This window comes from Eutrigla gurnardus (genome assembly GCF_963514095.1).
Source record: "Eutrigla gurnardus genome assembly, chromosome: 9".
Classification (NCBI taxonomy): Eukaryota; Metazoa; Chordata; class Actinopteri; order Perciformes; family Triglidae; genus Eutrigla; species Eutrigla gurnardus.
In genome coordinates, this window is record NC_139923.1 from 22,528,673 (window position 1) to 22,553,776 (window position 25,104).

The window sequence follows — 25,104 nt, forward strand, 5'->3', positions numbered from 1 at the left end:
ATTATGCATCTGTTTTATTAGTTTAGTTTGGACCCAGTTTTACTTTAATGGGCATGATGCTCCTCATTCTGTCATTTGTCTCACATTACCGACTGCTTAAATACTGCAAAGTTGCTCTTGTAAGCAGAATTATCTCATTTTGGGTGATGGAAACAGGCTAGTAATGGCAAATCAGTTTACTCTGATTTAAAGACTGAAGTCTGATTTAAAGACTTTCATATATATATATATATATATATATATATATATATATATATATAGGCTATTTTTGGTCTACCCAATTTCATTTCAGTTCAGTGATTAATTGAATAATTCTGGACCATGTTATACACAACATCCCATGACATAAATTATAAGTGAAAGTACCCAGGCTGTGCCTGCTCCTGCTGTGCACATATTACACATACTGGAGAGGTCTGAGTGTCTGCCAATGACTAAACAACAAAATAACAAACAACTCAGAGCAAAGTCCCATCCACTCCTCTCCTATAAGTTCTTCTAATACTCAAGGGACAACATTGTGACTGATTTTTTTAAAGATGAATGCTGATTGATTGACCACTGTATCTGACAGGAGCATAGTGGTATGTGTGTGTGTTTCTTCTTGAGGCAATTCATAGGCCAACTATTGTCAGTGTATATGTATTTTTTTATGTGATATAATTGGCCACAATTTACTCTGTAGTAGACATTGACATTCAGACATACTTCAGTGTAACTTAAACTTCCCGAGAATATTATTGTCTGTGATTTCCAGAACCTTAGAATGCCTGAAACTGAAATTACAGCTCATTTAAGAAGCACACTTGTCTTCTTTGTTGGTTTTCAGAGAAAAGACACATTGTGTGAGGGGAGAAGCAGCAGACTGGATGGAGACGAACACTTCAAGGTGAGGAGTGGTGGACCTGAAAACAGTACCATCAATTCACAACTGCAACATTCAAATGACATTTTTTTTTTAAATATTTTTTATATTTTAATGATTGTGTTTCTGTGATGTGTTTTGTGTGTCTCCATCCTCCATAACAGCTGGAGAAGCAGCTGGAGAACCACAGGGATGCTCGTCGGAAGCAGCTCAGCCGCCTCCGAGACGAGATGGATGAATTCACTGAGTAAGGAAATACCAGTGAAGCAAAATATTCTCTTGATACTTTGATTATTGTTTCAGATATTCTTCATTTGTTTTTTTATGCATGTGTCAAAACTCTACTAGACAATCTGGCTGCATGTTTGATTCATTTTTTATTCATATTTAGTTTCATTAATTGTTGTGAAAAAAAGGCCATGTGCAGTATGATATAAATATCAGAAAAAATGTCATTAGAAAAGCCCTAGTATAGCATGCATAAACAATGCATTGTATCCTATGCCTATATATCCTATTTCTGGAACTTTTCCAGAAAAAGAGAGAGAAATCTTTTTTCTGGAAAGTTTCTAATTTTTTGTGAAAGTTTCTCATGAAATTTTCCCCTTTTTTCTCCAAAGAAGTTTTTTTTCTGAAAAACTCTCTTTTTGGGAAAGTTTCTGTTTTTTGGGGAAAGTTTCTCATGAAATCTTCTTTTTTTGGGACATTTTCTCATGAAAGTTTTTTTTTTTTTCCAGGAGAGTTTCTCTTTTTTGGGGAAAAATTCTCTTTTTTTAAAAGTTTCTCTTTTTTTTTTTTGAAAGTTTCTCATGAACGTTTCCCCTTTTTGGGAAAGTTTGTCATTATTTTAGGAAAGTTTCTCCTGAAAGTTTTTCTTTCCAAAAAAGTCTCTTTTTGGGAACGTTTGTTTTTTGGGAAAGTTTCTGTTTTTTGGGGGGGAAAGTTTCATGAAAGTTTCTCTTTTGAAGGACATTTTCTCATGAAAGTTTTTTTTTCAGGAAAGTTTCCCTTTTTTGGGGAAAATTTCTCACGAAAGTTGCTCTTTTTTGCGAAAGTTTCTCATTAATATTAATTTTTTTCTTTAGGACCTTTCTTCTGGAAAGTTTCTCTTTTTCTGGAAAGCTTCTACTTTTTTGGTAAAGTTTCTCATGAAATTTTCTTTTTTTGGGAAAGTTTCTCATGTAATCTCATAGGATAGTATGTTGTAAAAAGTATGAAAATTGTAATTGTATCTAATTTAGTTGGCTTGAATGTTGTGATATGTCTTGATCACGAGATAATCACAATCTTATAGCATTTGACTAATTACAGAGTAGGACAATAGCTCATGGAAGCTAATGATGAGGGAATTAATTAAATATTGCAATTATTGTTCACTTGTTTGTGTTTTGCTGGAATCTGCTCAGGAAGCGCTCCATAATCTAATACAATAGTACAATGATTGAGCTTTAAAAATAACATCACTGACAGTGTCATTAAGTATACCTTGAGTTCCGGAGTAAAGTCATCAGATACAAGATGCTACTCTATATTATTGCTGTGACTTAGTTATCAAAAATAATTTAACAATATTTTATTTTAACAGTTATGATCATGTTAATTGAAAAAGTACTGATAACCTCACCTTAATTTTAATTAGTAACATATTTTGAAAACAAATTTCTATTAAATAAAAAAAGTATTATAAGAAAACAATAATGTGTATGTGTATAAATTGTCCTGCATGACTATACATGTCAGTACATCCCTGAAGCAATGCTATGAAAATGAATGCCTGCAAATTCCGTTTAAGTTGCTGAACTGATTTTGGATTTACACTTGCTTTCACAGTTGAGATTGTACAGCTATATCCATGTTCAGAAAGCATTATGATGTCATTGTCACCATGAATCTTCATCTTCATAATTACTTCTGTAGAAAATGACAGCTATGTAAAAACAATTATAAAAAGATGGAATCAAGCACTCAATGCCCTTTATTTGTTCCTGTTTTTGACGATGATTAGAAACAGTTCTATCACTACATCTGAAGTTGAAAATATAGTCTATTGAAATTAACAAATTACTTTTTTAAGAGTTATCATACTTTTGATAAATCTTGGCATATAAGGAAATTAATAGATAAGAATGTGTGAATGGAGGGGAAAACACAATTAATTGTACAACAGCTTTGCAGCCTAAAGCGTGAGATTTTCAATACAATCATATCTCTTGAGAGACAGGATGAAAGCAAGAATCACACAATACAGAAAAAAACAACAATAGTTTATTTTAACCATATTTTGTGTATGAACTACAAACTCTGGTCTCTAATCGATCTCCATATCTTTTAAAGGTCATGAAAGAATGCTTACATGAAAATCACTCTCTTATTCTTTTACAGCATGTTTCTCTTTTTCACTTTTAGAACAGGTTGTTGGCACATGGAAAATCAAAATGTTTAAAAAAATTGTTTTTGTTTTGTTTTATTCTCAAAATTTATTTTTATATAAATCTACCACTAGAACAGCATTCCCTCTCAGAAAAAAAGAAAAGAATGTGGAAAATAAAAAAAGAATATCGACCAAAAATATTTAGATATCTTACATACATGAGACAGCTCGACTAAAATGCAACAAATTTACCATTTAAATTTTCAGACGATTTACCTCCAACTAAAGACAAAAGGGGAAGATGGTTACACTCTCTTACGTGAACTGAGTAGAACTGTGATCCACATCCCACCACTAGGAACTTAAACACAGAATAAATGACACACACGCATGTCATTCTATGGTTTACAAATGTGCTAAACTCCACAGAAGTGCAATTATAGGATAAATAGCATCGGGATGATGAAAAAAGTATATGGGGCAATCAATTACCTCATTCCATCTGGACTAAAATTACCTGGGGACCTCGTGTTATTTAGGAACCTAAATACGTGAGGTCCTAACAAAAATGATGCTGTTTCACATAGGACTCATTTGATCAGTTAAGTGAAATACAGAAAGTAAAATGGCGTAGAGTTTTTACTTAACAGATTACGGACATTGATTATTAACATATATAATCTATGCAATTATCGTATTACATATCACAAGAAGACCCCAGGTAATATTAGCCTTGTGGGAACAGGGCTTTAGATTATTATCTTGTTGTTTAATTTAATTCTCTTCTCAGTTCCTCGTCATGAGATACCGGGACTCCTACTGTGTCTCATTTATTCTCCCTACTTGAAAAATGCTAACACGTTAAACTATGGGAAGTAGCCATTTGTCTTGTAGGTCTAACATCTGTCTTTCTGAGTAGAACACACTCCGTTTTCGTATTAAGTTTATGTCATTTTGTTTGTTTGTCTTTATTCTCCAATGTGGGATAGGGAACTATTGGTGGTACTCTTTGTTTAAATTAGTTCAGAGCAAGGTTACCTAGTATACTTTTGGGTGGCTTCGCTCCGTGGGAGGGCAGGAGGGTGGGTGCTGTAACATGCATGGACCTGAGCAGACATCACAGTTCATAATCTTAACATTGCTGTGTTTTAACCAACCGCTGAAATGTGACCAAATGAAAAAACTGGAGGATGCGGATGGACAGCAGAGATGTTGATTATGTAGCGAGGGTAAAATCCAAGCCAATCTCAGTATCTGGTCTTTGTAAAATGGAAAATCATATACTTTTGCTGTAGAGGAGGAAAGTACATGATGCAAATTTTGTTTTGAATGCCACTTCCAGATTTAAGGTTAGTGGAATGGTTGGTGACTCCACAGGAAGTGCATGCCACTATCTAGTAACAGTAGTTTTTAATGAGACATCGTCCTCTGTATATTTCCAAACTGTGACATCTTGATTAAATGAAAACACAAAAATGAATTTAGCATGATGGCGGCCTCACTTTTTTTAAAATTATTATTATTACTGCCACCATTTTTCACAGTGGAGACTTTGAAATGGTTTCCAAGGTTTGGGCGCCCGCGGAGCTCTGTTCATCCAAAGCCCACGGGCACATCAATTAAAATGGAAATGATGCCGTCGCAGAGGGAGAGAGGCAGGTGCAACCCAAACATCTGGTTGCTGCCCGATCCCACACATTCACCCCTAAAGCCTCTCGCAAACGTAAGCCCCTGCCGCTCGGGGGCCAAGTCCTGTGGCTGGCAGGGGCAGGGTGTGAATCTGCGTGCTGCCAGGCACGGCACACGTGGAAATGTGGCACACAGATGACAGGCAATGTGCTCAGACAGCTGTAGCTCTTTTCTTAAGCTCATCGGTGTTTCGGACAGCACCCAGCGTGAAAAATGTGGCTTCAAAGCAGTCACCTTCATATGCCACACTACAAAGCGCAAGGTAAAGGTGAGGTCGTGATACACTGTTACCATTTGGAGGCGGTGGACTTTTGCCAGAATTTAAGATCGTCTACATTCACAGACGTCCTCACTTTCACTTTCACAATTATGCAGATTCTAAAGTACTCATTAATGCTGCTCCTGTATGATGATCCTCGGAATCTAAATTGGTCTTAATGCAATTACTGCAATGTTCTCTATAATAATTCGAAGACGTCTCAGAGAAGCTGGGGACTTCAAAACAAGTGGAGATCAGCGGTAACATTTTTTGCAGATACATTAGGAACACAAACACCAATGTTTTTTTCATAGTTAATCAATTGAATTTAATTTTTGCTAAAATGCACCTCTAATAACGAGCCTCGACTTTTACAACAGCAGAACGCAGGACATAATTCCCTCATTTAAGATCCTCAGTTTATTGATGACAGAGCAGAGAGTGCCTATTATGTATGTGACAGGTATAATTAAACAGTGAATTATGATCAAATTTCACCACTGACGGTTCTGCCACTCACTGTAAAATAATTAACAAGTGTCCAATTCATCTCAGTTACAGATGGTCACAAAAAATTCCATCACTTAATCCACAGTTGGAAGAGATCACTAATGTGCTCTAGATTACTTTGATACATGGGGAAATGAGGTCACTATCTTATCTGATCCAAAGTCTGCAGTTTACTGAAACAAAAAGGACAATTATTTGCTTCAGGAGTCTGTCTTTGTCTTCAAACCGAGTTTGAAAGCATATTAGTAAACCAATCCTGTGAAATGAGAGGAAGGAGGGAAAAAAACAAAACATGACGTGCTGAAAAAATAATTGCAGAATACAGTTTTTCTTGATTTAACCACAATTGTTTTTTCTTAAATAAATAACTTCTGTTTTGTAAAGACACTTTTTGAAACAGTAGACATACCCTTATTCCCAAAGTCATTGAATAAACATCACCAGCCACTGATTTACCAAACACACGAGTCTGTTCCTCCGTGTCGGAGCCGCAGTTCTCACAACCAATTGTCAGTAATGTCCTGTCAGTAATGTCTTTTTGTTGTTGTAATTCCATCAGTTTTATAATGTCTCTTTTTGAAAAAGAAAAAAATTAGATTTGGGTCTCTTGTACATTGTCTTTTGAGCTGGCCCGGATTAACAAAGGTTCGTGCGCCGAGCTGTGTATGGAGTTGATAGTGGAGGCATGGTTGTATGCAGTCTTATAGGCGTTATAGTGGTTGAGGTGCTCATGCTCAAGAGGAGGCAGGGTCAGGTGGCCCTCCATGCCGGGGCCCCCTGTCACACAGTCCTCATCCACATTGATGATCTCAATGGTGCGCGTGGGTGCGTGGTGGTTCTGCTGGTGGTGCTGTTTGCGCATCTTGTAGAAGATGATCAGCATGACGGCTGCCATGAGCGTGATTGCGACGAAGCATCCGATGATGATCTTGGTCGTCTTCATCACCTCATCCAAGCCGTTCAGCGAGCCCTCCCCACCGAACTCCGTGACGGGGATCGTGTACGTCTTCTCCGTGGCGCGGGTGGAGATCGGAGTCCGGACCGTAGTGGTGGTCGTAGAAGTGGGTGAAACGGACTCCCACACGCCAGCAGAGGGTGTGGGACCCACCTTTTGTTGCACGCCGGTGGTGAAGCCCTCATTGTGTGGCGTTTCTATGGTCTCCACTGTCACCGTGGTGAAGTAGCTGAAGCTGCTGTTCTCTGTAGAAGACACGTTGAGCATGGCGGACGCCGTCGTGTTGCCTGCAGAATTACTGACCATACACGTGTACGTGCCCGTGTCCTGCATGGTAACGTTGGTGAAGTTCAGAGTGCCGTCGTTCAGCACGGAGATCCTGATCTTGTATGCGCCGTGTGTCATGATGGAGCCGTTGGGTGTAATCCAGCTCACAGAGGTCAAGGAGCTGGCTCTGCATTTCAACTCCGCAGCGCTTCCCTCGGTCACATTTAGGTCTGCGGGAGGCTCCACAATAACAGGAGCATAACAGTGAAAGTAGTTCTGGTCCAGTTCGCCAATGTACCGTCCCTTGTGGTGGGTTGGGGAGCTGCAGCGGGCGCAGCAGCTGGTGTTTGCCGGTACCATCTCCTTGAGCCACCAGCTCAGCCAGAGGATGTCACAGTTACAATTCCACGGGTTGTGGTGCAAGTGCACCCTCTCCAGGTGATGCAAAGGAGTGAAGAGATCGTGGGGCAAGAGGGTAAGGTTGTTATGGGCTAGATTGAGCTCCACTAGTGACTGCAGGTCGTCAAAAGAGTTCCTTTCTATGGTCTGGATCTGGGCGTGCATCATCCAAAGCTTCTGCAAATGGATGAGGCCTTTAAAAGAGCCCGGTCGGATAACAGTCAGCTGGTTCCCCGACATCTCCAATTCGTCCAGCTTCACCAGGGGAATAAGGTTGGGAATCTCCTTCAGGTTGCACATTCCCAGATTTAAGTAACGCAGATTGCTCAGCCCTTCAAAGGCCCCCTCAGATATGTAGGAGAGCCGTTTGAGCTCCCCAAGGTCCAACCGCCGTAATGAGGGCACTCTGTTAAAAGCATAGGAGGGAATGCTCTCTATGGGGTTATTCCTCAGCCAGAGCTCCTTTAGTTTGGACAGGTACTCAAATGCCCCGTTTGGGATAGTGGTGAGACGGTTATCAAAAAGCTCCAGGGTATTGAGGCTGGCCAGTCCATTGAAGGCCCCCAGCTCAATTTTACGTATGTGGTTTTTGCTCAGCTGCAGGATCTCCAGATGTCTAAGGTGCTTGAAGCTGTCCACCTTTATGACCTGGATGAGATTCTCTTGCAGATTTAGGTAGCGCGTGTTGGTAGAGATGCCGTCGGGGACATCCCGCAGGCCTCGTCGGGTGCAGATGACTTTGCTGAACTGGTTACTGCAGGAACAGACAGAGGGGCACGTCTGAGCACGTACCAGCCCTGCCACGACCAGCAGCTGGAGGGCCAGAAGCAGCACAAACAAAGGGTCGGACAAGGCCCGGTTCCACCTAGGACCTCGCATCATCTGCTGCTGCTGAGAGGAGGTCATCTTGTTTAACATTCATAATTCATTGACTGGTCTTCCACTCTTTGGAATGAGGATTGGGGCTCACTGGAATGAAAGAGGAGACAGAAGAATGCAGAGATACATTAGATAATTGACCATTGTTGAGACTCTCGTAGGTTACTTCCAATCGTTACCACTTAAATACCCTGGAAAAAAGTCAAATAGTCAAAATAGCAAATAAAAAATCCCAGAAATAGTACATTTTGTATACATATACGTACATCCACACACACTTGCAGCTGTTATAGAGTGCCTTTTATGCATCTCTGTTTCTGTGAGCATAGTCCTCCAAGCGCTCTCAATCTCAGTCACATGAAATAAAATCACAATGAAGCCGCCAACTCTGCGCTGTATCTCCGCGGGGGGAGGAGGGGAAGGGAAAAGAAAGCAGGCATGACTGCTGTGTTGTGTGATTTATATTTGAGACTCGAGAGACATAAATAATAAGGAAGCTTGCCACCCACCAGTCCTTCAATCGAGTCGAGATATCTGGAAACGTCTGATTACAACGCACAGTTCCTCAAAGGCATGTATGTGACTGGAATGTCAAACAAGCAAGCCAAAATGGTACCGGGAAATTTTTCTGCGTAACTCCTTTGTGTGTTAACGCCGGAGGAGGCTGTGGAAAAACAGTCAACGTATTCTTTGATTAAGATTTACTATGTGCAAGAGAGATGTCGGTATAGCAGCTATGGAGTGTGACTAAATGACGGATGTTTATTTAATTAATTAAGTGCATGTTATCTTTCTATTTTCTTTTTGGCAAAAGCAGTGTTCGTCAAAGTTGTTCACATTTTCATGTTTGCTCAGTGATTAATGGCAAAAGCAAAAGAGGTGCCATTCATAAAGTATAAATAACCAGCAGAAAAGTAAAGCTAGAAATAAAAATGTTCTTTACTTTAAAGTCATAAATTTAATGTATTATTTAAACTTCTGAATCTTCTACTGATCTGAATACATATGCGTAGCATGACCGTGATCCAATAAATTAATTAATCTGTCATAAATGATTAAAAACATGAACACCATACCATATAGTATATATATATATATATATATATATATATATATATATATAGATGGTGATTCTGATGAAATTAAAATACCACAGATGTATGGTCGTCATGTACAACCAAGACAAATTGGTTTTCTAGAAGAAATGTATAGGGTTCACGTATTAATTATCCAAATCTAGATCTTCCATTTAGATCCACAAAGACACGCCACTACTAGCATACTAATTCAGTAGCTGCAGCTTTAAGGTGTCACCCCTTTGTGAAAACTTCAGAAAACTTAAAATCCTCACGATTTGAGTAGTGCGATGACAATCACGACAATGTTCTGCTTTGATTAATGAATAATAATCATATCACACATTTTTTTCTTTACCGTCAAAGAAAACTGGATTTTGTTCGCTCTCCAAGTGAAGACAGCGAAGCGCGGGTCAGAAGCGAGTCACAGCGCTAACACAGTTAAAGAGAAACATTTTAGAGCCTCTAAATCTACCTGACCTGGATGCTTTTGAATGTGGGAGGAAACTGGAGCATGTTCAGAAAATCAATGTGAACACGAGGAACAAAACGTGAACTTGACACAACCTGCAGTGGAACGACAGTGATGTGTTGTTGAGCTGCAAATAGCTGGCGAATCTGTCCAACTGTCATAAAAATAAGTTTTAATGGAGGAACAGAGTAATCGTATGAACGCGGCCCCCCTTGGGAGGGATTTGATGAATAATGTGAAACAGCTGTCATATTTAAATAAGGTAATTAAAAATAAACATTGTTATTTATTGTCAATGAGTCAGTTGTGAACTGTGGGTTTAGAACACAAATTAGCACAATTATACAATTTAAAAACGGTGCTCTAAATAGACGCTGTTTTTCTTTGATCTTTCCAATTATACAAAGACATGCCCTAACAAAGCAAAAACAAACCAAAAAAAAGCATTAGCATGACAGCTGATTTTTGAACAGAAAAGGTAAAATCGACTGCATGAATTCTGCTGTGGACTAACAGTTTTTTCTGCCTCTATACATTATGTTCGACACGCGGCCTGATCTGCCACAGAAACCTTGTCACTTAGGAACAAGGGGGCCATTACTGTTACTGCTGATTAATTGCTTGATTACCGACTCCATTTATTCTTCAATTACAAAATTTTAATTCCAAGCAGCAAAATCCTGACGGTGGAGAAAGAATGTGTCGCCACGCGGGGGTCCGGCAAAATTGATTTGTGAGGAATTAAAACCTTGCACAACCCGGTGTCGTAGAAACCAGCGTTCAATGATGTTCCTGCTTGCATCTTCTACTGACTCCAAAATGGAGTTATAATGAAAGTCAACACACACCCATTTATTATTCAGACAAGTGTTTTTTTTCAAGGAGAAATTCCATCAATAATATGAATGAGTCGAAAAATATGCTGCACATTTTGGATTTGTGAATAACTATCCCCTCAGATAAAAATCCCTGTATCTTATTTCACTATTTGCTTATCCTCCTTTTCAAGAGATCAAACATTGAAAAGAGATAAACAATGAGTCAGCAATCCAAATTATGGCAGCGGAAAAGATGAAGTTGATTTATATAGCAAAACAATGCGTCGTCGCGCCGACAATGAAAAGCAGCAAAATTGGATTTACGTGGCGCAGTGAAGGAAGTGGATGAAAAGAGATAAGGAAAAATGAGATTAACAAAAAAGAAGGCATTTTCAAACTTTTGTCCTCACAGATTATGAACTGCCAGCTGTATCTTTGTCTGCTAGAGAGTACAAAAGCATGACCCAGATTAGCAGGACCGCAGACAATTGAAGAGCAAGATCTGCAACTTTTCCGAATTAATTTCTGTTTTGTGAAACTGAAACAATTCACACTGACGCCAACCATGTGATACACTCTGTAAGTGGACTTCACACGGCTGTTTGGTGACAAAAAAGGATTACGTTTTACACATGTCGCATGAAAAGAAGCCACAATGTCAATGTATATGATACATTATTTTACAGTAATCAGGACACTCTATAACTATAACTCTATAATATGGATGCCAGTGAGTTTCACAATTGTTAACTTGCATTGTCTAGTCACTTAGTTGCCAGGGAGATGTACATATCAGCCTGGAAATCCATAGACACAGTATGTATGTAGGCTATGCATGAAATGATTGAAGGTGCTAAATAACAGCATATATATAAATAGCCCTCTCTACAAACTCATATGCGAGGGGAGACTGGTCATTAAACTGATCTGTTTAATACAATTCAAACGGTGCCAAACAATAGCTGCTCTGCCTTTATCATCACAAATCTTTGGTCTCTGTTGACAACACAGTGCAGCTTAATAAAGCAGTAACAGTATAGCTATGTATGAATCAAATACATTTACAAATAAGCCTGTATAGAATAGCAGGGAGTAATTACAGCCACCGGCTCTTCACTTCTTTCCCACACAAACCCTCCCCGATGATCTGCCATCAGACCACTTAAAGGTATCCACTGAGATTTCACTTTGCCAGCCGTAGAAACAAGAGACTCCTCTCTTTGCATGACACAATTAATCAATAATCATGCTGCATAAATACAGTGGCGGCCTTGCTGATATTGCTCAGCTATATCGTATAACATAATATAAGAAGTACAGCGTTTGATTCCACGACTCAATCCTGATATTCTGTAAATCATGTGATAAATATGTATCAATTCCATATTTATTTGTATAAAATCAGCTGGTCTTATGTCTATGATTAGATTATGTGCATTAGGAAGGACCCGCGAGGTAATCGCCCCGAGCACTGACCCTAATAGCGAACCATCAATTCACAAGTAGTGACCATCTATTCACCCATTCAGCCATGTGTGTCTGCACACTATTTACATTCTAAATGTATTTCATGCTTGCATACATCTCATTATTCATAATACCATCCTTTGATATGTTTTGTGGTTGAATGTGCAGCTAGACCTCCGTAGCCGGTTCCACCCATGTACCCCTCGGTTTCCACTGGGTCCTACTCCCAGCCCTTTTTTTTTTCATGAGTACAGTAATTCTGGAGTCTGTGTCATATTTTTTGCATTATAAATCAGCCAGAAAAGGCAGCATGAATTATTTAGTAGGGCTACAGGAAACTCTTGTGGGGCTAAAGCCCCCTAAAATAGGCCTGGTGACGCCACTGCTGGGCAGAAAGCACCGAGTGATTTTCTTCTGCTCTCTTTCCGTGGTCAACAAACATCTTCAGCCTTTACAGACGCGCTCACGGCTTCATCTGGAAGGTGAGGAAAGCCAGAAGGTGAGGAAAGCAAGATGGGGACTCGACCTGAGGCTTTCTACACTCGCTTAATGCTCGAGTGCCCACTGATTAGGAATTTTGTAGCAAGGAGTGACAGACAGAAGATTTGGCTTTCACACGGCACGGCTTGGAGACTGACTGTGGGAGATGTGTGTGACAGAAGAAGGTTGGCATGTGTGCTATGGAGGGAGGGAGGGAGGGAGGGAGAGAGACAGAGGGTGAGGGAGAGAGAGATTAATGAGATATAAATCAAATCAGGTCACTTCTTGATAATGCCAGCAATCTTGCAACAGCTCCAAATATAAACCACAATCCTTTACGGACTCCAGTGTGGGAGGGATACCCACCACACTGGCCTTCTCCTCGTCTCCCTTGTAGGAACACCCTCCACTTGAGCCAGTGTCCGGGCCGCTGTGTGTCTGCTGATGGAGTTGTGGTCATGTTTTAATGCTGGAACCAGTGTGTCATTCGGCATGACTCAACTGCTTTGCTTCTATATTCATAATCAAATATATTTGTTTATGAATTTAATGTTTTGTCTTCTGGATCCCACATTTTCTCTGCCTTCTCATCTAATTGAAAGTATCGTCACGGTTGTGCATAAATGTCACTGAGTCTTGGTCACCTTAACAGCTCGAGTGTTTAAGAAATATGACTTGACTATGGCTATTAAAAGAGACTGGTATTTTGTTTGTATTTATGACAGCCCATCTCTTTTGTTTATTTATTAATTTATCTCCATGATATTTTGTAGTAAATTAATTTAAAGGTCCCATATTATACTGTTTTTCATCAATTCCACACAGCTGTCAGAGGTCCAACAATACTGTTTTCGATATGCATTGCCCCAAACCCATCCGTGGTTCCCTGAATTTCAGCTGTCTAAAAGTTGCTCAAATGACCTCTCCTGAGAACAGGCTGTTTCTGTGCCTGCACCTTTAAATGCTAATGAGCTCCGTCTGTCATCGCCTTCTTGGAGAGAGACGGAGACGTTGCCGCTTACGCTAGCGGCAGCTTGCGCCACTGTTTACGTGGATGTATCGCTATGGCTCGCCTATGTGGCTCGATGAAGTTGCTGGGTCCTGTATGGTTCGGACAGATCCTTTTACGAGGGTCAGTGTCGAGGCAAAGCCAGCTTTGTACTGACCCTCGTTACTAAATCAGTCCGATGTTAAGTGGTTAGCACACACATACAAGCTAACACGAACAGTAGCGGCACATTGTCATTACAAATGAAACACAAGAGATCAGACCCGGACCGTTGTGCACGGCGCTCTGATGGACACGCGGGTTCCGTCCGACCGGAGGCAGCAGTGAAGACGTACTAGAGCGCAGGGAGGATTGTCTCCAGCTTCACCCGCACCAGGATTTATTCACGGAGCACCTGCCGGATCACCCAGCGCCACAACCGGTAAGTCGAGCTGGGCTGCAGAGACCATGCAGGAATTGCTTGTCTTCCTCATTCTGGGAGTTGACAGGCTCAGGGAGGACCAGTTTATAGGTGTAGGGACCAGAGAAACCCTGTTTTTCATAATATGGGACCTTTAAAATCTGGAACATAACTAGCGGTGATACGTAGCATCGTTGACCTCTTTTTATCAATAAAATACAATACTTACTTAATTGTTTTAATTGTGTGTTATGCAAATAACAACTGACTTTTGTGACTTTTGTACTGAGTCATTTATTTCAGCAACTCTCCCAGCAACATATCTGATGGTTCCTTTAGGTGGATTTCAGCAATTAATACACAGCGGAAATCAACAGGAACAGAGAGCAAACAACACGCATACGTTTAGCCCCAAACTATTAATAATTAACTAGGAGCTTCATCTGCAGTTGACCTCTTGATCTCAATCCCAGAGCAACAACCACCTGCACGCATCACGCACCAGCAGTCTTCCTTAACAAGCTGCATATCATCTGTAGGTGATTACTGAATTTACACATATTAGCCAGACTACTGCAACCGCCATTCTGGTGCCTGAAACTGCACTATGGTGTTTGATTTGATACTTGCATAGCATGGTAAGCGTCAAAGAAGACATTCTTTTTGATTGTCTTTACTATTACTTCTTCACTGCTACTCCTCAAATAGGATAAAATTGACGTTATAAACAGCAATATGACAACCTTTTAGAGCCAGAGATGTATTATCTGACAAACTGAATTTCTTTTTTAAAGAAATTTGCACTGTCCAGTTTGAAATGAAAATGTTTGTTTTTTTTAAGATATGTCCAGATAAACAGTGTTGTAAGAGCTTTTGCTACAACAAACTGCTTTTAACACTACAACTGAAAGTGCCTTTATTGACTTCACTGTAATTTATAGTAAAGTGTTCAGAATTGTTGAGAGAGAGAGAGAGTAAGAGACAGAGAGAGAGAGAGAGAGAGACAGGGAATGAAGACGGTCATACTGGAGCTCATCTTCAATGTCTTTTCTTCTAACCAGCCGAGTGAAACAGATAGGCCGAGTACTTTGAATTGGTGCTAACTAGCCAAGTGAGACAAACTGACAGCTGCTCCCCTGCCCACAGCCTCACACGCTTCCTCTCACAGCTTGTCTGTCTCATCTATAACAAGATGCTGAAATGAATTTGATTCATCTAACAAACACCGATGTAACCGGCAATCCATACATGAAAGCGTATTAGGAAATTACTGTACAAATGATCAGTTCCCATTTAGAAGTCCATCCTTGATGGGTGATTCCAATTATACCCACACTAATAAACAATTATCGTCCCATATGTGTGAATCTTCTCCGGTGTGAACTCTTTGGTCCTCCAAGAACATAACTGAGATTCTGTTCATTTGTTTCGTGTGACCAATGGAAGAAGGAGAATTGAACTGGGAATGGTTGTGGGGGAACATTCTCAGTTGGGGAATGTGTTTTAACCGCATGGCTGTCAGACGCCTCCCAACAGTCGTTCTGTTAATTACCACTGTACTCGGACAATAAGCTCATTTCCTACAGGCAGCTGTGGTTATCGAACTGTTTATTGGACTGGGTTAATTTAAAACCTCAAATTAACTTATCTGGTTCTCAAGGGTTGAAAACACAAATGCATAAATCATTTAGAGACAACTGGGAGGAGGGATCCATTTGGCCTTTACCCAGTAACAGAAAATAGTTGTGAACCTGACATTTCTGCAATACTGTGTGCAACTGTAAGTAATACTGAGACCCATTACTAACGGAGACAAGGGTCACATTCAGCAGGAAGGGTTGAATTTGTTTGCATCCCCTTGAAATATTGATACAACCTGCATTAACCTTTATTTGTATTTCTGCAGAAGTTATTTTCACCACGACAAAGGGAAAACCTATTTGGCAAAAAGAGGAGAACAACCATTATATTATTAAAAAAAGATCCCCTCCAGACATGTCTAAAAAAGACATATAAAAAATACTCTCCTGAGAATAATGACTTGTGTCTGATGTGAATTTATTCCACAAAAAACAATAAATTACCTGGTTATTAAGTCTTAATATCTTCTCCTACTCCCTCAATGGAAATTCCAGAACCTGTAGATACATAAATATTGTTCATTTCCACAGCTCAACTACTAGACACAATATCTCTCGTATGGAAAACTCCATGCTCGGTGTTTGAGCACTGAATTTCAAGTTTCCATATTAAACTTGCATACTGGACCACAGTTGGCTTCAAACTTGCCGTTGGCTCAACTTTTGTTTCTGATTAACGACCTCATAAGCAAAGCGCTACCTGTCAGTTTCTGTATCCTCGAGTCCCCCTCAGTGCTTCTCCATGCACACAAACAGCATCTAGCTGTTTACTATGACACATCTTCCTCTATTTTTGAACGGAGCCATTGTTGGGTGATGATGCTTTCCCCGTGAGTCAATGTTTCGGTATCCGCGAGAGCCAGCGGTGTCTCACCACAGCGTGATGAGGACGGTGTATCATTACTGCGGGGCATCACACTTGTTATCCAGGCCCCGGGGCCAATTCTACACAGAGACAGAGCAATTGGCCTCCCTCTCAGTCAGAGAATGACCCTGTGAGTGACACATTTCCCTGATAAATGAGCCGCGGTAATTTCAATTGGCCTCTTCGGACAGAAGTGCCCGACCGGCAGCTCGTTTAGGGCTGCTGGCCTTGAAAACCCATGCGAGGATAAATTACACATGACCATCTGCATGAGCTATATACACACCTAAGTACAAATATGCACGGGTTAAAGCCATTACAAACATCCATACTATGATTTCCGATTTTAAGCCTTTTGCTACGATCTGCACACCGCTTCATTATTATTCCAGAAGAAATAAGGGTTTGTACCTTCTGCACGGATTTTCAGCAGAAGGTGTTTATCTACGTGTGTCTTGCTTTCAGCATGTGAACATCTTCCAAAGCTGTGCACGAGACCGTTTTTTTTTGTTTCACAGTGAGCAGAGTGTTGGCGGTGGGGGCCTGCGGGTGACAAGAGCTATTGATAAAATCATTCTTCACCCTGTGAACATTTCAGAGACGCTGTGGGCAGAAAATGGCTGGTAACTACTACTCTTCAAGGACGTGGGATAACGGAGTCCGTCTGTAATGCAGCCGTCGCTCCGGTGTCCGTTCGAGGTCAGGGCTGAGCACGCATCGTCTGAACGAGTCGCACAGAGGTCATTCGGAGGTTGCGAACCCAGACATCCAGGCAGCGAAGCCTCCCTGTGATTGAGTTTGGTGCTTGAGAGAACATGTGAGATAAGAGGAAGATAGGGAGCACACTGATGATATCTGGGGACCAGCGGCAAAACCGGCGGATGCGGTGTCAGAAACTATAATAACATGATGGGTTTGTTAAGGTTAAATGTGTGAAATAATTCATCAAGATTCAAATTCATTCTTGTAGACTTAAAAGTCCTTTTGAACCACTATCTGAACACTTTTTAACATCTGTTGAGCGTTGATGTGTTCAAAGACATGCTTGTAATGTCCCCTTGATGTGTCAGCATACATGTAACATCATTTCAGCTGCTATGAGACTGTAAGCTAATTGACAGTAAGAGAAGCAACAAGTGTGAGAACAATAATGATGTATTATTATGTCATAATGGTAACAAAGAGAGAGGGGGGCCCCTTGTCACTACGGGGCCTAATCAGGGTTTAGGAAGTTTTTGTTCAGTGGTCTTTTGTCTTGCTGGAAGACGGTGTGATTTACATGAAACTGCAGTTGAAAGATTTGGATTTTAGAGTTAATGGGAGAGAGAAGAGTGAGGGACACTTAAAGGCAGAGTAGGTGATTCTATTCAGAAACACTTTCAGTTGTATTATTTGAAATCCTCGTAGCATAACAATAGCTATCAAAACATTAAGTGTTCTGACATTAAAAAAAACGTAAAAAATGTCATTTATGGCCTTGGCAGGACTATAAAACCCCATCCAATCAAAAATGTCGGGCCGGAGAAAACAATTGGCCTGTCTGTCAGTGCTTACTTCCTGATTGCCCTCCTGTCGATCTCAAGCACTTGTTTGGCGTTCTGGGGGAACGGCTTTCAACAGAGGCCTGAATGGAGGGGGCGGGATGTTTTCGGTTTGTTGGTTTTTCCAAATGACCTATTCAATCTTTAATGACATTATAATTCATTATTAATTAATGCAAAGAACAGTGAAGCTCAGACTCAGACTGTAATATCAGAGTTGTGATAGTCCCGTGATAAAATAGGATCCATTGTGATGTTTTTCATTCAATAATATACACGTCATTTTTTTTGCTAAATCCTGTTGTCAAAGGAAAAGGTGATGCTTAAGATGGAAAAAAGAAACACGTGAATTGAATCCATTGCACAAATTAAATATAATTTCCATGATGAAACACAAGCTCCAGATATAAAAGGGGGGGGGGGGGTGAAATGAGAGAAACACTACATGAAAAGGAGCTTTGAAGTAAGTGTATCACAAATACAACTCCACCAATACGATGAATGCCATTAAGCTTTTAAGTGGTCGGACAATCATCACTTTTATACGTGAGTTTCCATAGCAACACGACTAAACTCCCAGACTACCGATGAAGCCAGATAGTCAGTCAGCCTGATTTCCTTCAGCATCGGCTGTAAAAACTCCTGAATGATTTATTGTGGCAGGGATAATAGACACAAAAATGATGGCAGCATATGGCCATAGCACAGACAAAGCATCATCAGCCTAAAGGAACGTTGGTGGAGAGTAAAAGCTCCCTGCGACGGTGGTGCACACGGAAAGCAGAGCAGACGTGTAGTGGAAGTTACATGCATGAGTTGCAGCAGCGTTGTTCACACCAGAGGCGGATTTCTGTGTGCTGTACCTCTTTGTGAACAAAACAGCATTTTTTGGTTTTTGTTTTAAATGCCTGACACAAAGGTGAATGTGAAGATGGAGTTCTTACAGTGTGAGCAGAGGTTTATATCATACTTCATACTCATTCAGTGCAGTGCTGCGATCGGGTAAAGCCTACTGGAAAAGAACTGTCAATCGACTTTCCAAACACTTTAATCCTTCAGTTCACTCATATACAGTTTGTATTTAATATTTCACAAGCAGAAATAACAGTTGTCGATTTTTCTGCCAAAACTACAGCTGGAGGTTTATGGGCTGTGTACATGACTCCGCGCCACATGTGGGTGACTAAAGCATGCATCTGCTACACAGAGTAATGGGAATCAATATTATAACTAAACACTGCAAAGCTTTTGCCTCACTAATTAATCAACACAGTCATGACTCAACAAAAACTTCGACTATCCATCACAATGTTACTACACACTGTACTTGTCAGTATTCTGGCCTTGGATAAATAATAGCACATATTCTACCCTCGTTATGTTTTTACCCCCAAAAAGATGATTCCCATAGACAACAACAACCCAACTTCAAGAGATCCATACATTATTCTGTTTTATAGATTGTACAAAATGTTCAATGTTCACAATGTTCCTGAAGGAACAGAAAGTGTTCCCCTCTTATTAAAGCCAATTACTCATTAATATCATTTGAATGATGAAAATTCAAAATCTCAAATATTTGGGAGGTAAGGGCTTACATCGTAATATGATGCTTCTGTCTGAGCCCTGAATATCGTGGAGCAAAAAAACGATTTCAAAGATACATAAAGTATTCAATGGCTGGTCATGGTCATGAAATAGCTCAAATAAATTAGGGGAAAAAATAGAAATAGTGTGAAGCTTATTCATCGAGCCATTACTTTCCCCAATAAATCCTTTTCATGATCACGGGAGGCTGGAAGCTAATCCCAGCATACATTGGGCAGCAGACAGAAGCATGCCGGTGATTTATAGTTTCAAATCCACCGAGAATTAGACACTTTTGGATTGTGAGGCGTTCCCACACTTTAAGAAGTGTGTGTTTGCTGCAGAAATAAGAGTGATTTATTTGGGCTGAAAAGGTCAATTCTCATGGTGGGTGAAGAAGAGAAAGAAAAACCAGGTGTATCCGTATGAAAGTAGTTACTTTCTTCCTCTGCAGCTCTTTTTAAAATAGCCGAATAGGATTTGAACAAAGGTCATGTATGTCATCATAACTAGAGATAAGCACATGTCCATAATCAGTTCTTACCTGCCAATTCAATCACAGTTCCAAGGGGTTCTGTTCATCCTCATGTTCACTTCCAATCCCCCATTACGCTGTCTCTGAAAAGGCAAGAGGCAAAACTGTAAGAATATTTATATTTATATATATGAAAACAGATACAAGATTTACAGTCTCTGGCTACTCCGGGCTCCGTGGAATACATCCCATGAATAATGCACTGTTTTGGAAAGATTATGATCTATCTACTCAACTATAAAAAAACAACAAAAAAAAACATTTTTTTTCAACCCCTAGGTTAGAGTACATCTAATTGAAAATTCTCTTTACTGTCTCTAAATAATCATTGAGTCATCTTGTTAGTTTTCCTTTCAACCACTTTCTCAGCGCTCTCTCTGCTGATGCAGATGTTTTAGTGCCTCTGAGAACCTCCATTTAACAAGAGGAGCTTTACCGTGCGCTACTGTACGTCGGAAGTGCTCGTTCCCCCGGGGACGAGGGGACAGTCAAAGCCACAACGCCTCACATATACACACACACACACACACATGTGTAGACTGCACACAAAGACATGCACACACATCACAGAGGACAGACCCTGCTGAATAAATGATGAGGGACAAAAGCAAACAGAGATAAAGCGCTCCATTTCGCCCGCCGTCCATTAGTGCAGAGCAGGAACTGCGAGTACAAATAAGAGCGCTTTTGATCCACAGCAACATTATTTGGTGGTCCTATCGTTGACCTTTAGCTTTGCTTTAAGATAAGGATTTTGCAGTCTCGCTGAGTGCTGTTTTCATATTACAGTTGCATTACAGCCAGACGATCAGCTGCTGATAAAGCACAAAACATAGCTTGGAACATCTAATGTGTTTCTGGTGACAAAACCAAGTAGGAGAGGAATTAAACAGAATATGCTTTCAATTAGGGACAGTTGCTCATGATTTAGCCAGTGGGAGTGCAATGGTACAGTTTTGCGGGAGCTGTCTTGTGACTTGGCCCAGTAATTGGAAATTCAAGGAATACGGTTATGCAAGCAAGCATGCCTGACCAAAACCAAAAATGTATTTGTGTCTCTCTCCTCAATACTTAACATCCCCAGCCTGGTTTCTGGCAGCGATCCTGAACCACATTTGTTCCGTTTGAGGATGTAAATCTTTAAAAATGGGTAAGTACTGTATTTTATATGTGCATAATGACCTAAACAGTTTGTTTTTTTTGCAAATTTTAATGTAAATAATGCATCATTTGGGGACTATTTTCATGCGGCGGGGATTCAAGGCAGCAGGCCGGTGTATGTGGGATGGACTCGAAATACAGTGCAGTAATCAAACAAGAGGGAGATGTCTCTCAGCGTGACTGTGGGCTCAGTGAAGGGATTTTCTTTGGCTACACAGACTACAGTTGTTAGGAGGATCAAGTCATTATTGTTTTTCGTGGTTTCATGAGATTTATAGACAATGAGGAAAACAGAATATCACCATACTTTGAGTCCTATGCGTCTCAAATCTCCAGTCCACTGCTCTAAATTCATCAGCAATGAAACAATATTGGTACAATTGGTTCAATGCGACTTTTGTCATCTGATTATGACGCATGAACTGTCACATCTGTAAGCTCCAAGATTGGACCACATGCAGAGTAAAGTGTGAAGGCACAAACTGTCTAATTGATCAAGTGTAGGCCATGCGTCATCGACGTTGAATACATGAGGAATCCTGTATTGTCGAAGACAGAAACGACTGTTTTTCAATTGAGTCTGGTTGGTTTCAGGCGAGCACAACCGCTGTTTCTTTTCACATCTATTTATTTAGACAAAACCAGAGCTAATGATTGTTGAAACAGAGGAAAAATGGAAACCAGACAGTCACATTAATTGTGTTTCTGTCGAGTTTGAATGGAGTGTGATTTACAATTGGCAAGGTAAAATGTTTTTCAATGGAGTCTGGTAGCATAACAGCGGTTCCGCTTTACGTCTGACATGATAAATAAAGGGTTTATTTGGAACATTCAGAACAAGCCATTGTTGATGAGTTTCATTTTGTCTCTATTGAGTTTGATTGGAGTGTGTTTTACGAGTGGCAAGGTGTTTTTCAATGGACTATGGTGCATTGTGTTTTTTACATTCATAAATAATAAGAATTTATTTTAAATAGGCCTTTATATTTTGAATCTGGGTGTATTATTTTGAGGAATGCAAAATCATAGAAATTGCATTACTGACATATTCTAAAGACATTGAAAAGCATAAAACATTTCGAGGGGCCGACTCAGGAAGGATCCTTGACTTTGAGAAAAACACATGCTTTCTGTGTTGTACTTGAACTGAAACTGAAACTACTGATGAAAACACTTTTAAATCACAAAATTAAGGACGCCTTTTATTGTGAAGAATTAAATGAAATGGGTTCATGCACCTTTTTTGAGCCACTCCTTTGACCACAAACTGTGTACGATCTCTATCCAATCAGGCAGGTCGTATTGAGGTGCGAGTGTGGACACACATATATGCAGACACAGCGGAGCTCCGATCTGGCACTTCCAACACAGAGGTCACATTGAAAAGACAAGTGTAACCACAGCTTCAGTGACACAACTGGTACATATTGTAAAATACATCAAGTGCAGCCCAGTATGATGAGGAAGAACTATTTCATCCCAATGACCCAAACTTCACCAAGAATGACAAATGATGTCCACAGACAGCAATCGCGGCACGCACACACACACACACACACACACACACACACATACACACACACACACACACACACACACACACACACACACACACACACACACACACACACACACACACACACACACACACACACAGAAAACACCCCTGGCTTTCCTCCCTTTTTGACAAAACACTGCATTGTTGCTTTTTTTTAAAGCTCCTCTTAAGTCAGTGTTTCAGAATTTATTATGTATTTTTTTTTCTAACTGAAAATAAAACAGCCACACTCAAACCTTAAACATTCGGACAGTCTGGTCTGCCTTAGACAGCCGCTGCTTCAATGGTGGTTGAGTTTTGGAAATATATGTAACATCGTGTAATTTGTCTTTGTCTATATAGTCTTTGTAAAGTCTGTATGTGGTGTTTTGTACTGCGCTGCAAAAGTGCCGCTCCTGAAGATCGAACCACGTAGTGTACTACTTTAACTGGAAGCATTTCAATTCATCTTAAAAAAATGATGCTAATGAAATATCACTTAAAAATCTAGTGTTCACATTCAAATAAAAAAAAAAACCCATTTCGACACAAAATATAATGTGCTGCACTGCAACTGATTGGCTCATGTGCTGCATTCAACCCAGATAAAGGAGAGAGAAAAAACAGCAATTTATAGCTGTTGTCATTGCAAATGTTATCAGATTACATCGGTTAAACCAACGAATCATTTCACATCACTGCCACTGTCACAGTCACAGAATTCACAAAGCTCCATCCAAAGCAGAGAGGCAGCATTGATCCCCGTCAGCGTGGTGCTCGTTGGACTCGCTGCCTTTTGAAAACTCTCAATCACAAACATTCTAGTTAAAATGAATTGAAATGAAAATCACAGCACCTACATTGCAGCAATTACTTTTTCCAGATATGTTTTATTGCCCCCTCATATTTTGCAGGGACACCACCATTTATTATCTCTTTATTATCTCATCACATCTTCAACATCAGTCAGTCCAATAAACTTCCACTTGTATTGGGTCTGCAGGACATCAAAGATCTGCTCTGCCATTTTTTTCTTCACTCTTTATCTCCCATAAACTCACAGAGATAAAGTCCCTCTCTGGTCAAGTAGTAGTCCAACAAATCAAGACTAATGTCAGTGCCTTCTGCTCCAGATCTCAGCATATTTTGACCTGCGGGTCACACTACATCACCCGCTGGAAATGACCAGAAATGCATGTCAGGCTGAATCAATTGGCTTCACGGCCACTCGTTCAATTAAGATCTTGGGCGGGGGGGTTGGTCAGTGTGGTTTGCAGTGTGGTGAGTACAGGCTCCCAAAGGAGTGGTAAGTGCTGAAATCAGCTCAGCTGCGCCTGCCATTTGTCATTATCTAATGGTAAATCCATCTGTGTCTGGTGGAGTTCCCTCGCCAAGCCAGATTGCTAAGTGGCCAGACAGTAAGGGGGGAAAAAAAACATAGATAGATAGATAGATAGATAGATAGATAGATAGATAGATAGATAGATAGATAGATAGATAGATAGATAGCAAGCAATAAAGAAATGGGTCAAATATAAAAATATATTGTGAATTCATATCTTAAATGATTGCGTCATGGCAGAGAGATCATATCAAGTCAATATCATATTAAGTTAAGAAAAGATCTGTGAAATGGAGAGAAGGGTTGCTTTGACATGATGCAAATCCACACAGAGATTCCAAGGCGTATTTTCCATGATTAGTAGTAAAGAAAAAGTCTCCAAAAGATGATGGCGACGAGATAAAACAAATTAACAGACTTTAAAGCGGGCATTAAGACGGAGCACAATTATCCGGAACAAAGAATGCGATTTTGTAATTCTCTCAATTACATGATCTGTGACTTCATTCAATTAGAATGTAGCTAAATCAGTACTTTAATATGATTTTAATTAATACACTTCTAAGCTATGTACACCATTTGTCAGTAGACAATGTGAGAGCTTACAGGCTTTTCAGGCATATTCTGTTTATATCTGTGTGTACGTGTGTGTGTGTGTGTGTGTGTGTGTGTGTGTGTGTGTGTGTGTGTGTGTGTACAGGAATGCTTCTGTCTGCCAGTATGGTGAAGTCACTGTAAGATTTTCGCATGCGTAATTGGCAAACTGGTTGCGAGATGAGGTCTATTTACTTTAAAAGGATGGCGTCATGTACTTCTTCTGTTCTTCCCATGAAAACACGGCTATCTACAAGTCCAATGGGATTGAAATGGCTTTAGGGCTGCAACGTTGTGGTCAACCTGTCATCCTTGCCGTATATTTGTCTTTGAACGTTAAGTCTGATTTAAAAAGATGCTTTTCCCCACCACGGTCGGCACCGCAG

At 40.2% G+C, this 25,104-nt stretch overlaps 1 protein-coding gene across 1 annotated transcript in view; it reads right to left on the reverse strand.

Annotated features, from left to right (window-relative positions):
- Positions 1-3,115: 3,115 nt before the first annotated feature.
- lrrc4ca (leucine rich repeat containing 4C-a) overlaps positions 3,116-25,104 on the reverse strand; it is a 49,108-nt gene continuing 27,119 nt past the window's right edge. Inside the window, exons 2-3 of the mRNA XM_084017849.1 lie at positions 20,094-20,167; positions 3,116-8,284 (exon numbers count right to left, since the gene is read on the reverse strand). Of these exons, the coding sequence (XP_083873975.1) occupies positions 6,287-8,233 (1,947 nt within the window). The 5' untranslated portion in view covers positions 8,234-8,284; positions 20,094-20,167 and the 3' untranslated portion in view covers positions 3,116-6,286. The remainder of the gene's footprint in view (positions 8,285-20,093; positions 20,168-25,104) is intronic.